Genomic DNA, 17,364 nt, shown 5'->3' with positions numbered 1-17,364 from the left:
ATCTTCTGCAATTGTATATCATTGCCCATGAGTTTTGTTCACTCCATAGCCGTGAGCATGGTGTTTTTTGATACTATCAACACGAAAATAAGTTCTCATGAAGGCCCTCCCCTCTCGTCCTCCTCTGTACGCGAGATACTCCGTACAGATAACAAAAACTCCCTAATTTGCGTCAAGAGAAGGCACTGTGGGTGTATGTAACATGCAACTCTGACGATGAATGATGCGACGTGATAGGGTCGCTACTATTCTACTTCTCCCTCATCGTAGGACCTTAACTACTAGAGGACATGTACGTGACAGGGCACCAGCTTAAATCAGATAAGAAAGGCGGATCCTATAAAAGAAGTCTTCTTGAGTACGGAATATTGCTGGAAACCTGCGTAGTATACAGAATATATATGCGCTCTTTAAAATGTATGTACTGAATCCCGGATATGCCCCACCTTTCGTACTCTATTGAAGGTAAACCGAGTTTGCAGATCAACCTACTTTCCTCAATCTCAGGAAATCCCGGCTGGCAGCAAGGAGGAGTTAGTTGTGTTGTGGAGCCGTAAAAAATGGAAACGAGGGCTGGACAAAGTTGTTGTTGCTTCCAGTTTCACATGTCAATGTCACGATTTGTTAGGGGGTACTACGGCTACCCTATCACGTGCCCCCCAACATATTGTATTGCTCTCGCGTAGTTAGTTTTAGTAATGACAACAACGTTATCCTCCCACACGATTATTGGTCACGTGCGGTATAGCTCTCCGGAACAATTATGATCCGGAGAGCCTCGGCTTTCGGTGTGATCAAGTGCTCTGGATACTGGATATAAAATAAGCATCCAACTCTCAGCCCTTGTTCTTCCGCTTTTCCTTTTCAATTTCTTCTGGCCCGTCTTCAGATCTTTGTATGTCCCTACGGTGCTTTATCCATTATCTATCCATTTCCTCCATCTACGTTGACTCTCACCATGTCTCAAGGTATGTGCCATCTCCATAACTAGTGTGCACGTCATTACATTCTGCCTCTCAACGCTAACATGTGATGATTCCTTGCAGCAACGCAGCGTCTTTCACAGGTCACTTCGCACCTTACCGGCAAGGGCGGAGTCTCCGCTATCACCGCTAAACACCCGGACGACATCGTCGTGACCTGTGCCCTGCGGACAGCCATCACCAAAGGTGGTAAGGGCGGCTTCAAGGACACCGCCGCATCCGACCTGCTGGCTGGTGTATTCAAATCTTTGGTTGAGAAATCCAAGATCGATCCTGCCTTGGTCGAAGATATTGCTGTTGGCTCTGTTTTGCCTCCTGGAGGAGGAGCTACTGAGTTCCGTGCTGCAGCTCTGGTTGCCGGATTTCCCGAAACCGCCGCTGTTCGGTCTCTCAACAGACAGTGCTCGAGCGGGCTCCAGGCAATTGTCGATATTGCCAATGCCATCAAGTGCGGGATGATTGATGTTGGCATCGGCGCTGGCGTCGAGAGTATGTCTCAACAATATGGGTAAGTTACTCCCTTCTTATTGGCTGTGCTGTAATGCGATTCCCTCCAGATGTAATATAAGGATAAAATTAGCCCCGACTAACTTATCCTCCAGTCCTGGTGCAGTCTCCGAATTCTCTGAACTGCTCGAAAGCAACCAAGAAGCCGCCAATTGCAAAGTGCCTATGGGCATCCTCTCCGAGCAGATGGCCAAGGACCGCAATATCACGCGTGCCGAGCAGGACGCCTTCGCCGCCACCTCTTACCAGAAGGCCGTCAAGGCCCAAGAGGCGGGGCTCTTCAATGAAGAAATAGCCCCACAGACCGTTAAATTCGTCGATCCAAAGACAGAGAAGGAATCGACCATCACAGTCTCTCGCGACGACGGTGTGCGGACGGGCATCACGGCCGAATCGCTCTCCAAGATTCGCCCAGCCTTTGCCAAGGACGGCAGTATACACGCCGGGAACTCCTCGCAGATCTCTGACGGCGCCGCTGCAGTCTTGCTCATGAAGCGCTCTACCGCTGAGCGCCTGGGTCAGCGTATCATTGGCAAGTACGTCACTGCCAGCGTGGTTGGTGTCAAGCCACTGCTGATGGGCATTGGGCCGTGGAAGGCCATCCCCGTCGCGCTGGAGAAGGCGGGTTTGTCCAAGGATGACGTTGATATCTATGAGATCAATGAGGCGTTTGCGTCGCAGTGTGTGTGGTGTGTGAAGGAGCTGGGGTTACCGCTGGAGAAGGTCAATCCGAAGGGTGGTGCTATTGCCTTTGGACACCCGCTTGGCTGCACAGGCTGTAGACAGGTCAGCACGCTCCTGACGGAGCTGAAGAGAACGGGGAAGAGAGTTGGGGTTACTAGCATGTGTGTTGGCACTGGAATGGGTATGGCCGCTGTCTGGGTTGCGGAGTAGGTTTGCTGGTTATAGATGAAGATAAAACAATGATGGGTATTGGGTATTGGCGGGCGGTCATGCAATCTCCACGGCATTCCAAGTACGTTTTCCTATGTTCATTCATTTTCCTAGAAATGGTTAGAGCGAAATTGCTCATCATTGGTCGCTCTTGTTTTGCATTTTTGTCTATTTCATTTCGTTCGTTTTGTCATATAGGTGTTTTACATACTACTGTAATCTGTACAAGTATGACATAGTTATTGCTTTCTTTCATATTTTATGTTCTCGGCTTATATTGGAGACTGCAGACGGCAGTACGGAATAAAATGACCTAGACTGATTAACGCGCGATATCGGAGACGCGGATTATCGAAGAAACCCCACATGCTAGCCCCAATCCTCTGGTGAGGGGGCTTTGGAAATGTTCAATATATATATATATATATATCTATAATATTAAGAAGGAGCAAAGTAGGCGGGAGCTGTCAGCTAAATAGTTACACCAGAGTAATTACATCAATTCCATTAAATGCTGCGATGCTTATTAAAGGAATCGAAGACGCTTGCCCCGCTCAATACATCTTCCTTGACCTTCTCATCCGCGGCGGCAAGTTTGGGCACTAAAGCCAGGACTTCGTCGAGAAGTTCAGCGGGAATAACCGCAGCCCCTTCAAGAGGGTCACAAAACGCAATATCGCCCTGGAGATTTGGAGATTTGGAAGGTATTAGCTAGGGTGGGACTGGGGGGGATTATTACGATTTAATTTATGACTATTACAGTTTTCCGGAAGGAGGGGTGAAAATATATTTTTTCTTACCGGAGAAACAGTCACTCCACCTATCTTCACCGGCACGTTTCGAGCACCTGGTTTGGCTTCTGCACTCGTGCCAACGGTGGATGTAGCTCGAGCCCAGATCTATTTTGGTTTGCTATTAGCGGCGTCCATATGCTTTTATGATTAAGGTTGCCTTAAATATATGGAGATGAATCTCCAATAATAAAAAAATAAAAAAATAGAAAAAATTAAAGGAAAGGAAAGAGATTTCAAAGTCAAGACTTCTCCTTTTCGCACTGACTTGTAGCTGTGTACTCCGCAACTCAGCCAAATCCCGCACTCGGCCATCCACAACTACCCCTTTCACTCCTAGGACCTTCATTCGCGCAGCCATTATGCCACCAACGCTGGCACAAAACTGGCCGGCTGGCTGCTCGATGAAGACGACAGTCCCCGGCTGTGCGCAGTCCACCCAATGGTGGCCGGGCGGGATGGTATGATCCTTTGATGGCGACGTATCTTCCGGGAGAGGATCATTTTTCGGTATGAATTTGAACGTTGACGCGGGGCCGATTGCTTTTGGTTCGTTTTCTAGGTTGATTTGGGATGGGGAGAATGGGACTTTTTTATTTATTAATTTTTTTTTTTTTTTTTACGGTTTTATTAATTCATCCATTCTGATGTATGTATATCACCTAGGGAGCTTTCTATTCTCCCAATTTGGGTTGATCAAGGATAATGCTTGCTGCATTATTTAAAAGAAAACGGGAATGCATTTGATACACCCCGATATCTTCTTCTTCCAAGGTCACTGGAGGCATGTGTAGGCAGGCTCACCAATATCAGCAAGAAAACCAGCGCGGGCAGTTTCGCTTCCTGGAACTTTTTGGATTTTCAGAAGAGCATCTGAGACCTGCGGATAGATGTGAGATTCAATTGCTGCACAATCTGCACCCGATATATCTTGTTCGATTAGGGAGAAACGAAATGACGCACATCGCAAACAGAATACCCCTGCAGAATATTTAGCTTCGCCTCGAGCGATCTTGATGTCATACTGCGCGGCACGGCGGAAGATGATAGGTTGATATCGTGACTACTAGTATTCAAGCCAGGGATAATTTGGGAGCAAATTCTATGTGGCCGTGGGAAGGTCTTATTGCTATGCCGATATGGACTGGAGTCGAAACTTGCTACCCGTTTCGTTTTTCTCGGGGACATAGTGGGGTATTTTATGATGTTGGCCGAAGCAAAGGCAAACCTCCACTTAACGGAATCGAACTACTTAAACTGCCGAGATCTGACGGGAGGGGTTTTGTGGAAAGGAAACTGCCGAGCATCTAAGTTAGTGTACTCCGGACTGTGTCATAGGATGCAATCGGTGTTCTTGATGCGTTTGATCAAAAGTTGAAGACTTCCACAGGGGGCAGCTTGTTAATTGCTAGTATCCACTGTTTAGTAACGACCCCAAGGCTATTTTCCTGAATTGCCAACGACACTGTGTCAAGTTCTGTAAGAATAAATCTCCAAAAATTCCTAATGGAGGTTCTGGTCGCCTTTGCGTTCTAAAAGTGCCTGCTCGACCAAGCATCCGAAAGTATTCTATGGCAAACCAGAATACGAGAACACTCTGAAGCATGTTGGGCTAGTGCTAGTTTTGTAACTAAGTAACTAGTTATTAGAGTGAAAAATGCCCCGCGATATTGAAATCTCGGTTGGCGGCGATTTTCAATTAAACATTCATATGCTCAAATAATTTACTGAGAAGAAGGCCGACGACTTATTATTGGGCCTGCGGGATTTAATTCATCGGTATAACATGGCTTCTCAGCTCCCTACTTATACTTGCGAACAACTCGCCAAATACATCAGTTTTACCTTCGGCTGCCCTCCTGACCAAGGCATGACCAAGTTGGTTGAGCTGGAGGCTCTTGTCCAGAAAGATCCACTGAAGGCATTGACCATGCTCCAACAACGACAGCTCGCGGCCGTACCGTTTTCCAATGTGGTGTTGCATTACTCGCAGCACCAAACCATCTCCCTGGACCCTGACTACCTGTTTCATAAACTTATCGAGCGCGGCCTGGGTGGCTATTGCTTGGAAAACACCGGCCTCCTGGCCATAGTGATACGGTCGCTGGGATATCAGTTTTATACTACCGCAGGGAGAGTGAGCAAATCTTATGATTCGCCTGCCAGGGCGGGTCAATTTCATGGATGGTGAGGAACTCCGATACATAGAGGAAGACTCCTTGAGATAGCAGAGACGAAAAGGAGCAGCCGGAAGAAACTGCCAGAAAATATGCCAGGGTCATTGTATGGCGATACAGGAAGCTGACTGGTACCCGCAGGGGCCACATGATACTGGTGGTAACTCTCAACAGGAATAAGTACATCGTAAGCCCTGCTCCTCTGTGTCTGAAATCTTTCTGCAGGACATCGCTGAATGGCTGCGGCATAGGTGGATGTTGGATTTGGTCCGAATGGCCCCACCCGTCCTCTGTTGTTGGAGGAGGATAAACCCGTCACGTCCTTTGCTCCCGCGCAGATGAGGATGATAAAAGATAATATCAGCCCAAATGTGGACCGGAGCCAGCGACTGTGGATGTACCAAACCAAACCAAAGCCAGAAAGCGACTGGAGGGACGCCTATTGCTTCTACGAAGTCGAATTCCTGCCACAAGACTACGAGATCCTGAACTTCTGGACAAGCCGACACCCCACTAGCACATTTAAGCAGAAATTTATCTGCACCAAATTTCTTTTGAATGAAACGGAGGATGATATCATTGGGACCTTGGCGCTAACAGGAGTTGATATGAAACAAAATATCAATGGTAATCTAGAAAAGATCGCGACTCTAAATTCTGAAGCGGATAGAGTTTCTGCATTGGGGAAATGGTTTAATGTACATCTCCATCCAATGGAGATTCGGGGAATCAAGGGTGGGGTGGCAGAAATTCAGACGTCAATATAAACAAGTCTAAACCATGCAGCCAATTCTCCTGTTCAATTGTAGGAATACAGCTGTTTTTCTTCCTTTGATCTCGCAAAGTTGCAAAGTAAGTGTAGCTATGACAGAGTATAAAGGGGAAAAAAGAATGTTTTAGTAAAATCGTCTCTCCGTCTAGTCATCAAATCAGCTTTGTAACTCGTAGATGAGGATCAAACATAGCATCTAGCCCTTACCTTCCATGGGTTGTTAACCTCGAATCCTGCTGGCGCCTCATGGCCATTATTTTGCCCTCTAAATATTCCCGTGATCCGTCGATCCCGTTCCATCACTAAATAATGTCAGTCTTCGATATCCGGCCGCCAATGTGCGAATACGTACTTTGCTGTTCAAAGGTCAGCGGATTATCCAATCAATGGAGCTCGACAAAAAAATGCATACCTTATCCCACATATCAATAGCCCGTCTTGGGTTTTTTCTTCCATTCGAATAGTACTTCACCGTCGACAGCCCGACCCCAGTGACACCGAACATCTAATGGTTGAGAGGTGAGCATCCGTCTTCCAGGCAAAGCCGGTAGGGTACATACCACCATGATAATCCCATAAGGGAGAAGGGCCTCGAACGGAACGCCCATAATTGTAGAATACACTTCAAGACGACAGCCAATGATACCTCAAGCCTAGCTCCTCTAAAGAAGCTGCAATTGCACAGAGACACGCGGAATTGAGAAGATGGTTGCGATGAATTGACGACGGGTTTGGCCGTTGCCAGATGGAGTTTAGCGTTCTACTATCTTGGCGTTCGGTGAGTAAGCAACATTCATCAACCCAGACCGCACTCCAGCCAGGAGGGGGCTTTGTGTAGAAAAAGCATCAGCTGGTGAGAAAGCAGACTGAAGGGATGAGCCAGTTGTAATTTACGCGTCCGTCCGGTAGTTGCCGTAAGTTTTCCTGGGGGCCTTTTCTTTAATGTTCTCTCTCCCCTGTTCCCAGCGCGTTTTCTTGACAATCCCCATCCTACCCCATGAAACTTCAACTAACAAAGACTTTGCGTTGATTTTTAGCTACTTTAATTTAACGACATATATCCTCGGTCGCATGGTTGTTTTTGCGCAAACTGGTAGCTTATAGCTTTTCGCTGATTCTACCCTACAGTGTTGCTGCAGACGTCCGCATCTCCAACCCTTGGGGTACAAGCACCTGCCAAGGCGAACCTCACATCTCCCCCGAACGATATATAAAGGAACAAGCTGTGCAGTCATCTGCCAACCCGAGCAGAGTGGCCCAATGGTCTAGGCGCATCGTCAATCTGGCGACTGCAGTAGCTTATACCATGGCGGCGACTGTGCCGGCCACTTACGGAAATACCAGCATCGATCGACAGCCAGAACTGGTAGATAGTGACCAAGATGCTGAAGGCGATGAAGATGATGAATTGTATCCAACCCTCACACAATCAGCGACTGTAATACCACAAGAGAATATCGGTACCCCTCTAACGATTGGAAATGGCGACGAGATAATTGAAGCTAGTGAACGAGAAGAGAATGACGGGGGTGGTGTTGGGGAGGTCCATAAACCTGAGACGAACCATAGGGATGATGTTGCTGATGTGGATGAGGATGAGGATGCGGATGCTGATGCAGACGAGGAGACCGAGGCCATCGGAGCTGTGAAGTTCCCAGATGGCAATGCTAAATCCGATAGCGATGATGAGGACGACGATATTGACGACCCGGATGTTGAATTCGAAAACGAATCCAGCGATGTCAAGGCAGGCTCTGATGGCGAGTCATCTGAAGAGTCGGAAGTAGATGAAGAATGGGAGGCCGAAAGCAACGACGGAGAAGATGCAGACGCAGATGCGTTAAATCCCAACAATTGCATGTAAGTTTTCAAACAGTACATATGAACAAACGAAATAGTCGCTAATTACATATAGAGTCTGTGGACAAGATGAAGAACACGATCCTAGTGAAGAGTTCGAGGAATATTTATCATGTGCCGTTTGTGGTGATCATTGTAAGTTTTGATGAGTTTTAAAATGCTTGGCTCGTTCCCTGACGGAATTGTGGAGTTGAGTCTAATCAATTGGTCCTTAGGCCATCGCCAATGTGCGCGAGAACGGGGAACTTTAAATAGCGAAGAAGGTATTTTTCCATATCACTTGTCATTCCCGCTTTCTTAAATTCCTAGACAAGGCTAACTAACTCGTCAATTTATTAGCTGCTGAAAATTGGAGATGCCCTAGTTGTGTTAACAACAAGCTAGAGCCTGATAAACACGAAAGGACTCCATCCCGGCGGAGATCAGGCACATCAAACATTGCAATCGATCTACTGCCCGCTCATAGCGAAGCGTTAGGCCCAGAGTCCCACTCTATTTTCAGTTCGTTAATTGTCGATGATGATCCATTGGATGGCTCTAGGTCACTTCGGAAGCGGAGGGCATCCGACGAGGGTCCAGAAGGGAATATGGTTACTCAAAAACGACAAAAGAAAATTCCCGCTAGATTCGAGGGGATGATTCCCACTCCCTTACCTAGGAATATGAAAACAGCACAAGCACTGATCGAACATTCCACCGAGAACAATGTTACTAGCCGCCAGTCAAGACCACGAAGAACGCGGAAAACTGAAAAGGCCCTCTGTAACATTGTTCAACGTCAGGCAGGAAAGATTATTCTTTCATTTCACCTAAACAGTACGAAATTAAATAGAATTTTGAACTCACGGCAAAAGCAAATCTCGAGACGGAGGCCGCCAAAACCACCTCCAGTGGTTGAATCTCCCCAAATTCCTTTTCAACCCATCGCCCCCTCAGCATACAGCGCTCCATTTTACGCCTTCCACGATCGAGAAAACGATGAGCTCAAATCGAAGCCCTACGGTGGAATATTATCGGAAGCTGATGCTGACACTTCAAGAACACTCCCTCTTGCTGCAGATCGGGAGAAGTTCGAGGCCGCTCGCCAGAAAGCCGAAGAAGAATGGAGACAGAAAATGGCGGCTGCTGCTGATCATCCTGGAGAATCCGCACCACGTGCAAAAATCTCCGGGCCACCAAGCAAAATAAAGTACATTAGCTTTGGTGGCTATGAGATTGAAACGTGGTATGCTGCGCCTTATCCAGAAGAATACAGTAGAAACAGAGTGCTCTACATTTGCGAATTCTGTCTCAAATATATGAATTCGGATTTTGTTGCCTGGCGTCACAAACTGAAATGTCCAGCGAAACATCCTCCCGGAGACGAAATATACCGAGATGGGTCAGTTTCAGTTTTCGAAGTCGATGGTCGCAAGAATCCAGTATACTGCCAAAACCTTTGCTTGCTTGCGAAATTATTCCTAGGATCCAAAACGCTCTACTACGATGTCGAACCGTTTCTTTTCTATGTCATGACAGAATATGATGAGTTAGGTTGCCACTTCGTTGGCTACTTTAGCAAGGAGAAAAGGCCCAGCTCATCCAATAATGTGTCATGCATCTTAACACTCCCCATTCATCAACGGAAAGGCTACGGGAACCTCCTGATAGATTTCTCCTATCTCCTAACGAGGGTGGAACGAAAAACAGGGTCGCCAGAAAAACCGTTGTCAGATCTGGGTCTAGTATCATACCGCAATTACTGGCGTCTCGTCTTGTCATACCAGCTGCGAAATCAGAAATCTCCTGTGAGTATTGCCGAGCTTTCAGAGCGCACTGGCATGACAGCGGATGATATCGTGTCAGGCTTGGAAGGACTGCGGGCTCTCGTCCGGGATCCCCAGACCAAAACATATGCCCTGCGACTAAATTACGCCTATTTTGAAGAGTATATTCGAAATTGGGAGAAGAAAAATTATATACGACTCAATCCAAATGCTCTTGTCTGGACTCCTTATGTTATGGGTCGCAGCAATCAGTCACATTATGACCGGGCACCATTACATACTGTTGCTCCGCGTGATGAGCCCGATGCGGACGACGACATAGAAGGCAACGGAGATAGCAATGTGTATACCAACCGGGTAGAAAATATGAATGGCGATACAAGTAGCATGCAAGATGGATTCGTCAACGGACACAGTCACGCCAGATCTCTATCACCTCCATTTGATCCCCCTGGCCCGCCATCAATGAGTGTGATGCCTTTTGATGGTGCCTCATTGAGGCAAGCCAATGGTGTCAGGACCCCGTCAGTGTCCTCCATGATGCAAAACCCAGCAGCCGGCATTCCACCCACGCGGTTCGAAATATTCCCCCCGATCCCAGGAACGATTACCAAACGTCGACCTGGTCGCCCCTTCGGCTCAACTCGTGCTAATAAGTTCAGAGGACGCACGACTACAACCACTGCTCCCACTACGGCACGAACAAGTGGCCGCAGTACTCCAAAGCGAACGGCCAGCCAAGTTATGGGTACTCCGACCCCTTCTAGCAGAACAATTGGTCTCCGAAGAGGGCGAAGTAGTAGGTTCCTTGACCCCAATGATGCTGATGAAGTAATGGGTGACGGTATTGAGAGCAGGGAGGGTGCCGAACTTGAACAGTTGGAAAGTCCGACACTTCAATCTACTGAGGTGGAGGCAGCCAATACGGAGATTGGCGCCAATGCTACACCTGAGTCGCACGCCGCTGCAAGCAATAATGGCAGAGCTACTGGCGCACTTGAGAATGGCAACACAAATGTCGACAAAGCTGCTTGCGCCGTCCCGCCATCTGGAGACAACAAAGTCAACAAGCACCAAGCCACAGATTTGGATATCGTGGACCATGAAAGGTCCCAGGAAGCTATCCAGGGGCCTGAAAATCACCAGTCGATAGATGGCATTGATGAACATACTTGAAAATGTCTTTTGACATGTTGATTGCTACATGTCTCCTCCCTCGTCAACAATGGCGACTTTCTATCTACACGGACCGGCGAGATATCTAATCTTTTCGAATGTTACAATAGGGGCTGGGGGTGTTTCCACCATTCCCTCTGTTTTCTTGTGGTAAGGTACGATACGGAGTTTTACGTTGGTTCATTTGGAGGCTATTTATGGGCATGCTCGACGATATTTCATTTCATGTCGTTTATTATACCACAGTTTTCTTCCTTCTTTTCTTGATTCCATGCCCGGCTATCTTCTGACATACACTTCCTTTTTTTTTTTTTTTTTTATTTTTATTTTTTCCATCCCCCGGGTTGTTGCACGTAAAAATCATTCAATGGCGTTCTATGTTTGTTAGATTGGCCCCGGTGCGGCCCCATCTCTCTTCTGCCTACAAACTAAAACTTGACCCGACCTTCTTCTCTTATGCATCTTTGATAATTTTTTCCCCCCTTTTTCTACCCATATCTTGTAACAGACTCATATCTCATTGTCCTCTTGTACTTTATTATTATGGATATTTTGGTTCGTGGGGTAATTTCGGCCCTGATACCATTTTGGCTCGCTGCTTTTCTTGAATTTTTTGCCCTCCAGGTACACGCAAACCCAACTCTGTGTACTTAATACGCGTTCTGTTAATAAAACAATAAATAGCAAATAGTTGGACCCCACACCTAGGGTGGTAATGTTACCGAGCATTGTTCACAATTCTAACTTCTCGTACCTGCGTCCAGAGCTACCAACATTCTCCAGGGTACCAGGGTTCATGCCTGCGTCTTCCTTATGTCCGTGCGATACGCAGGGTACCAATCGCAGAAGTTTCTCTCCAACGCTAAAAAGTCCCATCTCTATGCGAGTGCAAGTACCCCCTCCCCATAAATGAAACATTCTGATGAATTTACTATTATCATCCTGCCACCTTGATTAAGACGAGGTGCATGTATGGCCCTTGATGATGGTGGGAGGAGGGGTTAAGATTTGGTTTTACGTTTTGTTCCAAGATCTGTGAAGCAGGTTTTTTGGAGATGAGAAGTTGTATATGCTTTTGAATAGTGCCTGCGCCATCGCGGAATAAGTTGGACTGTGGGATCTCATTGCCTCCTTCACCTCACACCCCGCTAGCTAAATGTCTAGCCAGACCTTATAAAAATTAGTTTCATAAAAAACAGCCACACTGCGTGGTCGTTACTACTCCTTTCCGTGGTGATGGTGATGGTTATAGAAACCCAGCATGGAAAAAAACCTTTTTGTCCGGCTCAAGTGCTATCAAAAATGGCTGGATGGTGTAGTTGGTTATCACGTATCGCTCACATAATCGGCCGACTCGCGCAAGCGACGTTGACTCATCGCCGACATGTGCCGATAAGGTCCTGGGATCGAACCCCAGTCTAGTCATGAATTTTTTTTTTCTCTTTGTGCCTCTTTTTTTTTTTTTTTTTTTTTACTCTCGGTAATTTTGGCCTCGATTTCGCGGAAAGAAATGCCGCCTCCATCTTTAGTAAATGTTTCGTAAATTCCGATCTCTCTTTATCGTACAGTACATACAAGCGATCAGGTAATGGGAACACAAGTATTTTCTCTCTGTAAATCTGCTCAATTTACTCAGTACTCTCCCCCTCTTCTCCTGTTAATATTTGTGCCAACCAGAAGTATTTAGCGTGCCAGTAAGCGGCCAATGCCATTGCATTTTCTTTGTCTGATATGGTGGGATTAAACGTTGGCGTCTTACACGATGATAGGTTTCATTCTAGGATTGTGAAAAAGGCTATTATAATTATAGGACCATGTCGTGCCTCAAAATTCATCTCAAAAACCTTCGGGCTGTATTATTATTATTAGTTATTATCATCTCGGAAGTCCACAGCTCGTTTGTCAACCTCAGCATTTGAGCCATGGTTCTAGACTGCTAATTTTCCCTTTGAAGGAGCTTAAAAGCAAGGCTGGTCAAGATGACGGCGAGCTCCACAGAGGGCCTGGGGTGTGTGCGCTAAATTTTAACTCAATTATGGTTTTAAATTTAGTGGGTGGATGCGCACCCCCTGGTTGGCCTCGGCTGGAAAGTAACAAAGGTAAACAATTATGAAGGGCACAAGAGAGAAGAAGCAAAAGGACTGCCAGTGTTAGGGAAATTGTGCTTTTATTAATAGCTTTCGTTTGTCATCCATTGCTTTGTATTGGTCAATTGATTTTGATTTCTTTAACAATGCTTCTCTTCACGAAAATCGGGCAGAGAGGGGTAATATGTATGATATTGGTAGATTCCCCAAGGTAGCCCCCCTACTTTTCTGCTACAAAAAGTACCATGATTGTTGTGGGGTTGTCAATACTGATGACCTAGTACAGTATGCTCAGTGATGAAATATTTAAGACAGCTTGGTCCATAGAGGAGCATTTGCTCGCAGGCAATGTAAATAATCGCCTGGCAAAAGCTTGATGGAAGAAGAGATGATACTGGTGCAATACAGATGGGGGCCGGCCAGTATTCGATCTCGTAAATTTTTGGGCACAAAGTTCGCCGGACGAGCGGGTCGGGTCCCCAGATGGAAAATTGGGAATCGCGTACTTGTTCTGAGACTGAGAGTGCTCGGGTTTGAATATGCATCTCTTCTAGCAGGAAGCTGTCGACTTGATATTTGGAAATCAGATAATTTGGGTAATGACAATGTTGCTTTATCGATTAACTATGTCCCATGATAGTACTAATAGGTCTTCAGGTCTGGTTGCAAATCTGCAAGTGTTGCGGGTCGATCCCAAGGTTGGGAAGGACCTGTCAGTTGCGAAGGATCCATGGATTCACAGAAGATAGAAACATCCTTAATTATGTAACTAGCCATGGGTCGACGATCAGCCCTTAATAAGTGTAGATATCTCGTTCGCAGCAGTGGTAACGGAGACGTTTGAGGAGCTAACAAAATTTTCGAAATTATATCACGACTCTAAAATGAGTTTCCTTTCGACATTGCTTAGCGGTTTGGGCCTGATTCCGAAATCGACATCCGGTGGATTCAAGGAGGGATGGTGGTGAGTTTCACAGCTTGTATTGAGCAACAATGGGCCCGTTTTATTACACGATCTTGTGACTAAAACCGGGAGTATCAATTGAAATCTCATCGAGAATTGTTCTAGGAATGTTAATGACTTCATGAGGTAGGTCAAAGCTGAAAAAGAAAAAAAAAGAAAACGAAAAAGCATGGTAGGTAGCCTTTGGGATATAAAACCATCAAGCCTCACCAAGATCCGAGGAACAAATTATTGAAGTGGGTTTGTGCGTGGTTGCTGCAACTACCCTACCCCATGCTATATCTTCGGCCCCATCTCTGTCTTGTCCAAGAATATATTCTCTTCTTCCATCCACACTTGGTCCTCCGTAATACATGATTGATAGAGACAAGAGTAATAGTGATTGGAGACGATTCCCGTTCATAGAGGCTTCCAATAATCAGAACATACATAGTCCCCTCGTAGCTGTAGGTACCCGGCACTTGTTTTAGGCCAAGAGAGTGGAAGTCAACTAAAACCCGTTCTGAGAAGTGGGTAACACAGGGTTTGTTGGGCTGATCCATAGGAGGTTTGTTGATGCACCGATAGGTTTGACTGGCCATCTTCTAAATGGTAATCTCAAAGGAGACAGCCGCTGTGTGGAGATGATTAGCTGAAGGCGCTAGTAAGTGCAAGCCAGCCTGCCCGAGGTGTTGAAGCTGTTCCGAGAACCTGCACCTCACCAACCCCCATCGCTCTGAATCCAATATTTGGCTGCGATGGACATTCTTTTCCAAGTGCCGACTGCCCTTAGGCTGACATCTGAAAAAGTACTTCATGCTCATTTGTGATTCGCTCTGGTATACATTGAATTTGGGAGACGGGATGATGCGAGGCGCGAATTAACAATGGCGAAGAAATTAGAAAACATTCATTTTTTGTTGATCTTGGGATCTGCAACCGCCAAAGTTATTCTGTTCGACGCTTAAGCTCCGAAACCTGTTTCCGCCGTGCCTTCGGCTTCCTGAACCTGCCTGTTGGGCTTGAGTATTTGGTATGGTGGAGGCACTAATATCCTTGGTCCGAGTTACTTCGCGACGTGGGTCTCCAGCACAAGAGCGAAGACCATCTGAAATTACCACGCGAAAGTAACCAGCAGCTCACAGGCGCCATCTCCTTTCGTCCCAAGTCCGACGGCTTGAGTTGGATAACCGCGTAAAGCTTAAAAGATTTCTCCGACCGGAAAGGACGATTATTCGTGATCCGTGCGTGGACTGTTCACGAGCGTCAATTGCAAAGGTGCTGTGCATCCTTCGAAACATTGATGCAAGTCAGCTCAAGCAGTCCGTCTGGAACTTTGGAAGTATAGTACATAGTACACAATCGATGATGATGATAATGATGACTCCCACAGATCACATTTGAAAATCGTTGCATGCCTGCACTCTGCAGGATTTGCTGAACGCTGATTATGAACCAGAGAGGCAGCCGTGTTTGCACTCAAGTCGTCAAGATACACAAGAGCGCATGCTGTTTGTCCTCAAGCTTCCTGCATCGTATTGTCATTCGTATTTTATTGGCGCCGTGTTGGGCTCTGGACATTGTGCTTACGGCTTTCACGTAACTCACATGCCAGCCAGCGTACAGTACAGTACCTACCAAGCGCTACATACACCCCCCCTTCAACTTCGAATGGCTCTTTAAGTCAAAGAATTCCAGAGGGTGGACCGTTCATGGTGGCGGCCGCTCCGATTTCCAAGCTAAAGCCTGTGCTTTGATATCACTCGTCCCTGGGCCGCATCGTCACTGGGATATGTGATGTGATCCGCCCAATAAGATGTGATTTCCTGCATCTGGCCGATCCTTTTCGTCGATGTTTTCAAGCCCCAATAAACAGGGATCTGGAGCGTTGAACTTCATTCATGTTGCCAGGCCAGTTAGGGAGCCAACATGTGCGCAGTATGGACAGTATGGAGTGACTCTATCTTTTGACGACCGTTTGCCTTGGACCAACAGACACTTTGGAGCCGTCATCTCCTGCATGCAATTTCTCCCCCGATAATCATCGAGTAGGTAGCCATTCATTTTTGTTGCCAACTGCACGACACCCTTGTTTCTCGAAATTCTGCATCGGAAATAGATTGTTCGCCCTTTAAGCACGGATCGACGGCATAACAGCAATCATTGGAGAGCTTGAGTTGATTGACAAACAGCGCTTCTTTGTTGAATTGTTTTTGCAAGCCGTAGGATATACCATTCCATCCGCGCAGTTCGCCTAACTAGTTGTATGAGCTTTGATTGCCGAGTCAGGAAGAGCTTCTTACCATCGTTTCAATCTCTTTATCTCAACCCATCAGGAGAGGATCTGTGAGTTCTGAGAGAAGGAAAACTAGTCCGACGCCGCAGATTCCCAGGATCGCTGCATGGTGGCTAATGCTCTTTGTATCAACTGTACCGCCTCTTTTCGCAGATCCTGGTGACATTGTTTTCTCTCCGTATATGAATACAAAAATCTCACACTGCACCGGTCAATTGGCGACGATCCCGACAGTGTTCAAGTTTTGCTGTCTGTGTCCTGTCCAAGGCACATGTACCTACCCTCAATTGGAGTTGTCGTAGGCTTGTTGTCCGTGATTAAAGAAAGAACTCCAGTTGCTAGATATTTTCCCCTCCCAAGACATCCTCCTCCACCCCTCCAACCCCCCAACCCACCAATACCCCAATACCCCAAACTTGCTTGCCCCCAGTTCTTATCCGCAAAACCACTACGCTCTCCGCTACGACGACGACGCTGGCTTCTTAGATAGAACCTGCTACGGGATTGCCAGTGGTGGGTTAACGGACACGCTTGAATTGCCAAATGGTTGCTTCGAGCCAGTTACGATATGACCCAGCCTCGTTAACCAGATTCATTCCACGATACGAAGAGTTCCCCGCGCACTGGAAGAGATAAGCATATCCATACCAAGGTTTGACTGCTCCCTGGCGCCCGTCAAGTGGCGGCCGGCGTCTACTCGCGGCCTTTTCCACGCAGAGGCGGCTCTTCGTTATCAATATACCGTTCAACAAGCGCCGCAAATGTTAATCAGTCTACAGGATATTCCCAGCAGAACGATCACCGCTACAACTCCGCTGCAAACGGACTGCCCCGGGCGAGTCGCCGAGCAGATTTGGCTCGACAAGACAACCTCCAAGAGACCCTCCTTTATCCCGTTAGGGTTTTGGGCAGTGTTGACCGTTGAACTCAAATATACCAGGCAGTCAAAATCGGAACCTTGGTTCGCCCATAACCTTCTTACAATTGCAACACGGCCAGGATAGAAACTACGGTACGAAGGGTGTGTCAACGCATCATAGGTCGAATTTGGGAACACGCCTTCCGCTCCTCTGTGACGTTTCTGCAGGAAATCAGACGTTCAAAACACTGCA

At 46.9% G+C, this 17,364-nt stretch overlaps 6 protein-coding genes and 1 non-coding gene across 7 annotated transcripts; 5 read left to right on the top strand and 2 right to left on the bottom strand.

The window, feature by feature from the left end:
* Positions 1-958: 958 nt before the first annotated feature.
* On the top strand, positions 959-2,384 carry HCAG_01596 (hypothetical protein; the record flags this gene model as incomplete). Its single annotated transcript, XM_001544499.1, has 3 exons — positions 959-968; positions 1,047-1,491; positions 1,586-2,384. The coding sequence occupies 3 exons, from the start codon at positions 959-961 to the stop codon at positions 2,382-2,384; spliced, it is 1,254 nt and encodes a 417-aa protein (XP_001544549.1).
* Positions 2,385-2,891: 507 nt separating this feature from the next.
* On the bottom strand, positions 2,892-4,198 carry HCAG_01595 (predicted protein; the record flags this gene model as incomplete). Its single annotated transcript, XM_001544498.1, has 5 exons — positions 2,892-3,065; positions 3,185-3,283; positions 3,444-3,763; positions 3,980-4,055; positions 4,139-4,198. 5 exons carry the CDS (start codon positions 4,196-4,198, stop codon positions 2,892-2,894), a joined length of 729 nt encoding a protein of 242 aa, XP_001544548.1.
* A 763-nt stretch (positions 4,199-4,961) lies between these two features.
* On the top strand, positions 4,962-5,532 carry HCAG_01594 (predicted protein; the record flags this gene model as incomplete). The annotated part of the gene is made up of 2 exons (XM_001544497.1): positions 4,962-5,312; positions 5,473-5,532. 2 exons carry the CDS (start codon positions 4,962-4,964, stop codon positions 5,530-5,532), a joined length of 411 nt encoding a protein of 136 aa, XP_001544547.1.
* Positions 5,533-6,248: 716 nt separating this feature from the next.
* HCAG_01593 (conserved hypothetical protein) lies at positions 6,249-6,732 on the bottom strand (the record flags this gene model as incomplete). Its single annotated transcript, XM_001544496.1, has 5 exons — positions 6,249-6,269; positions 6,332-6,426; positions 6,477-6,480; positions 6,537-6,629; positions 6,685-6,732. 5 exons carry the CDS (start codon positions 6,730-6,732, stop codon positions 6,249-6,251), a joined length of 261 nt encoding a protein of 86 aa, XP_001544546.1.
* Positions 6,733-7,430: 698 nt separating this feature from the next.
* On the top strand, positions 7,431-10,926 carry HCAG_01592 (hypothetical protein; the record flags this gene model as incomplete). The annotated part of the gene is made up of 3 exons (XM_001544495.1): positions 7,431-7,984; positions 8,040-8,119; positions 8,324-10,926. 3 exons carry the CDS (start codon positions 7,431-7,433, stop codon positions 10,924-10,926), a joined length of 3,237 nt encoding a protein of 1,078 aa, XP_001544545.1.
* A 1,304-nt stretch (positions 10,927-12,230) lies between these two features.
* On the top strand, positions 12,231-12,351 carry HCAG_09389. The gene has a single exon. It is a non-coding gene; the product is annotated as a tRNA-Val (tRNA).
* Positions 12,352-12,740: 389 nt separating this feature from the next.
* HCAG_01591 (predicted protein) lies at positions 12,741-15,154 on the top strand (the record flags this gene model as incomplete). Its single annotated transcript, XM_001544494.1, has 10 exons — positions 12,741-12,779; positions 12,881-12,934; positions 12,978-13,025; positions 13,325-13,363; positions 13,663-13,725; positions 13,924-13,977; positions 14,158-14,221; positions 14,500-14,524; positions 14,860-14,989; positions 15,047-15,154. 10 exons carry the CDS (start codon positions 12,741-12,743, stop codon positions 15,152-15,154), a joined length of 624 nt encoding a protein of 207 aa, XP_001544544.1.
* Between the last annotated feature and the right edge of the window lie 2,210 nt (positions 15,155-17,364).

The sequence above is a fragment of the Histoplasma capsulatum genome, genomic scaffold (genome assembly GCF_000149585.1).
Source record: "Histoplasma capsulatum NAm1 scaffold_1 genomic scaffold, whole genome shotgun sequence".
Classification (NCBI taxonomy): Eukaryota; Fungi; Ascomycota; class Eurotiomycetes; order Onygenales; family Ajellomycetaceae; genus Histoplasma; species Histoplasma mississippiense.
The sequence above is the reverse complement of the archived record's forward strand: the minus strand, read 5'-3'. Positions and strand labels throughout refer to the sequence as shown.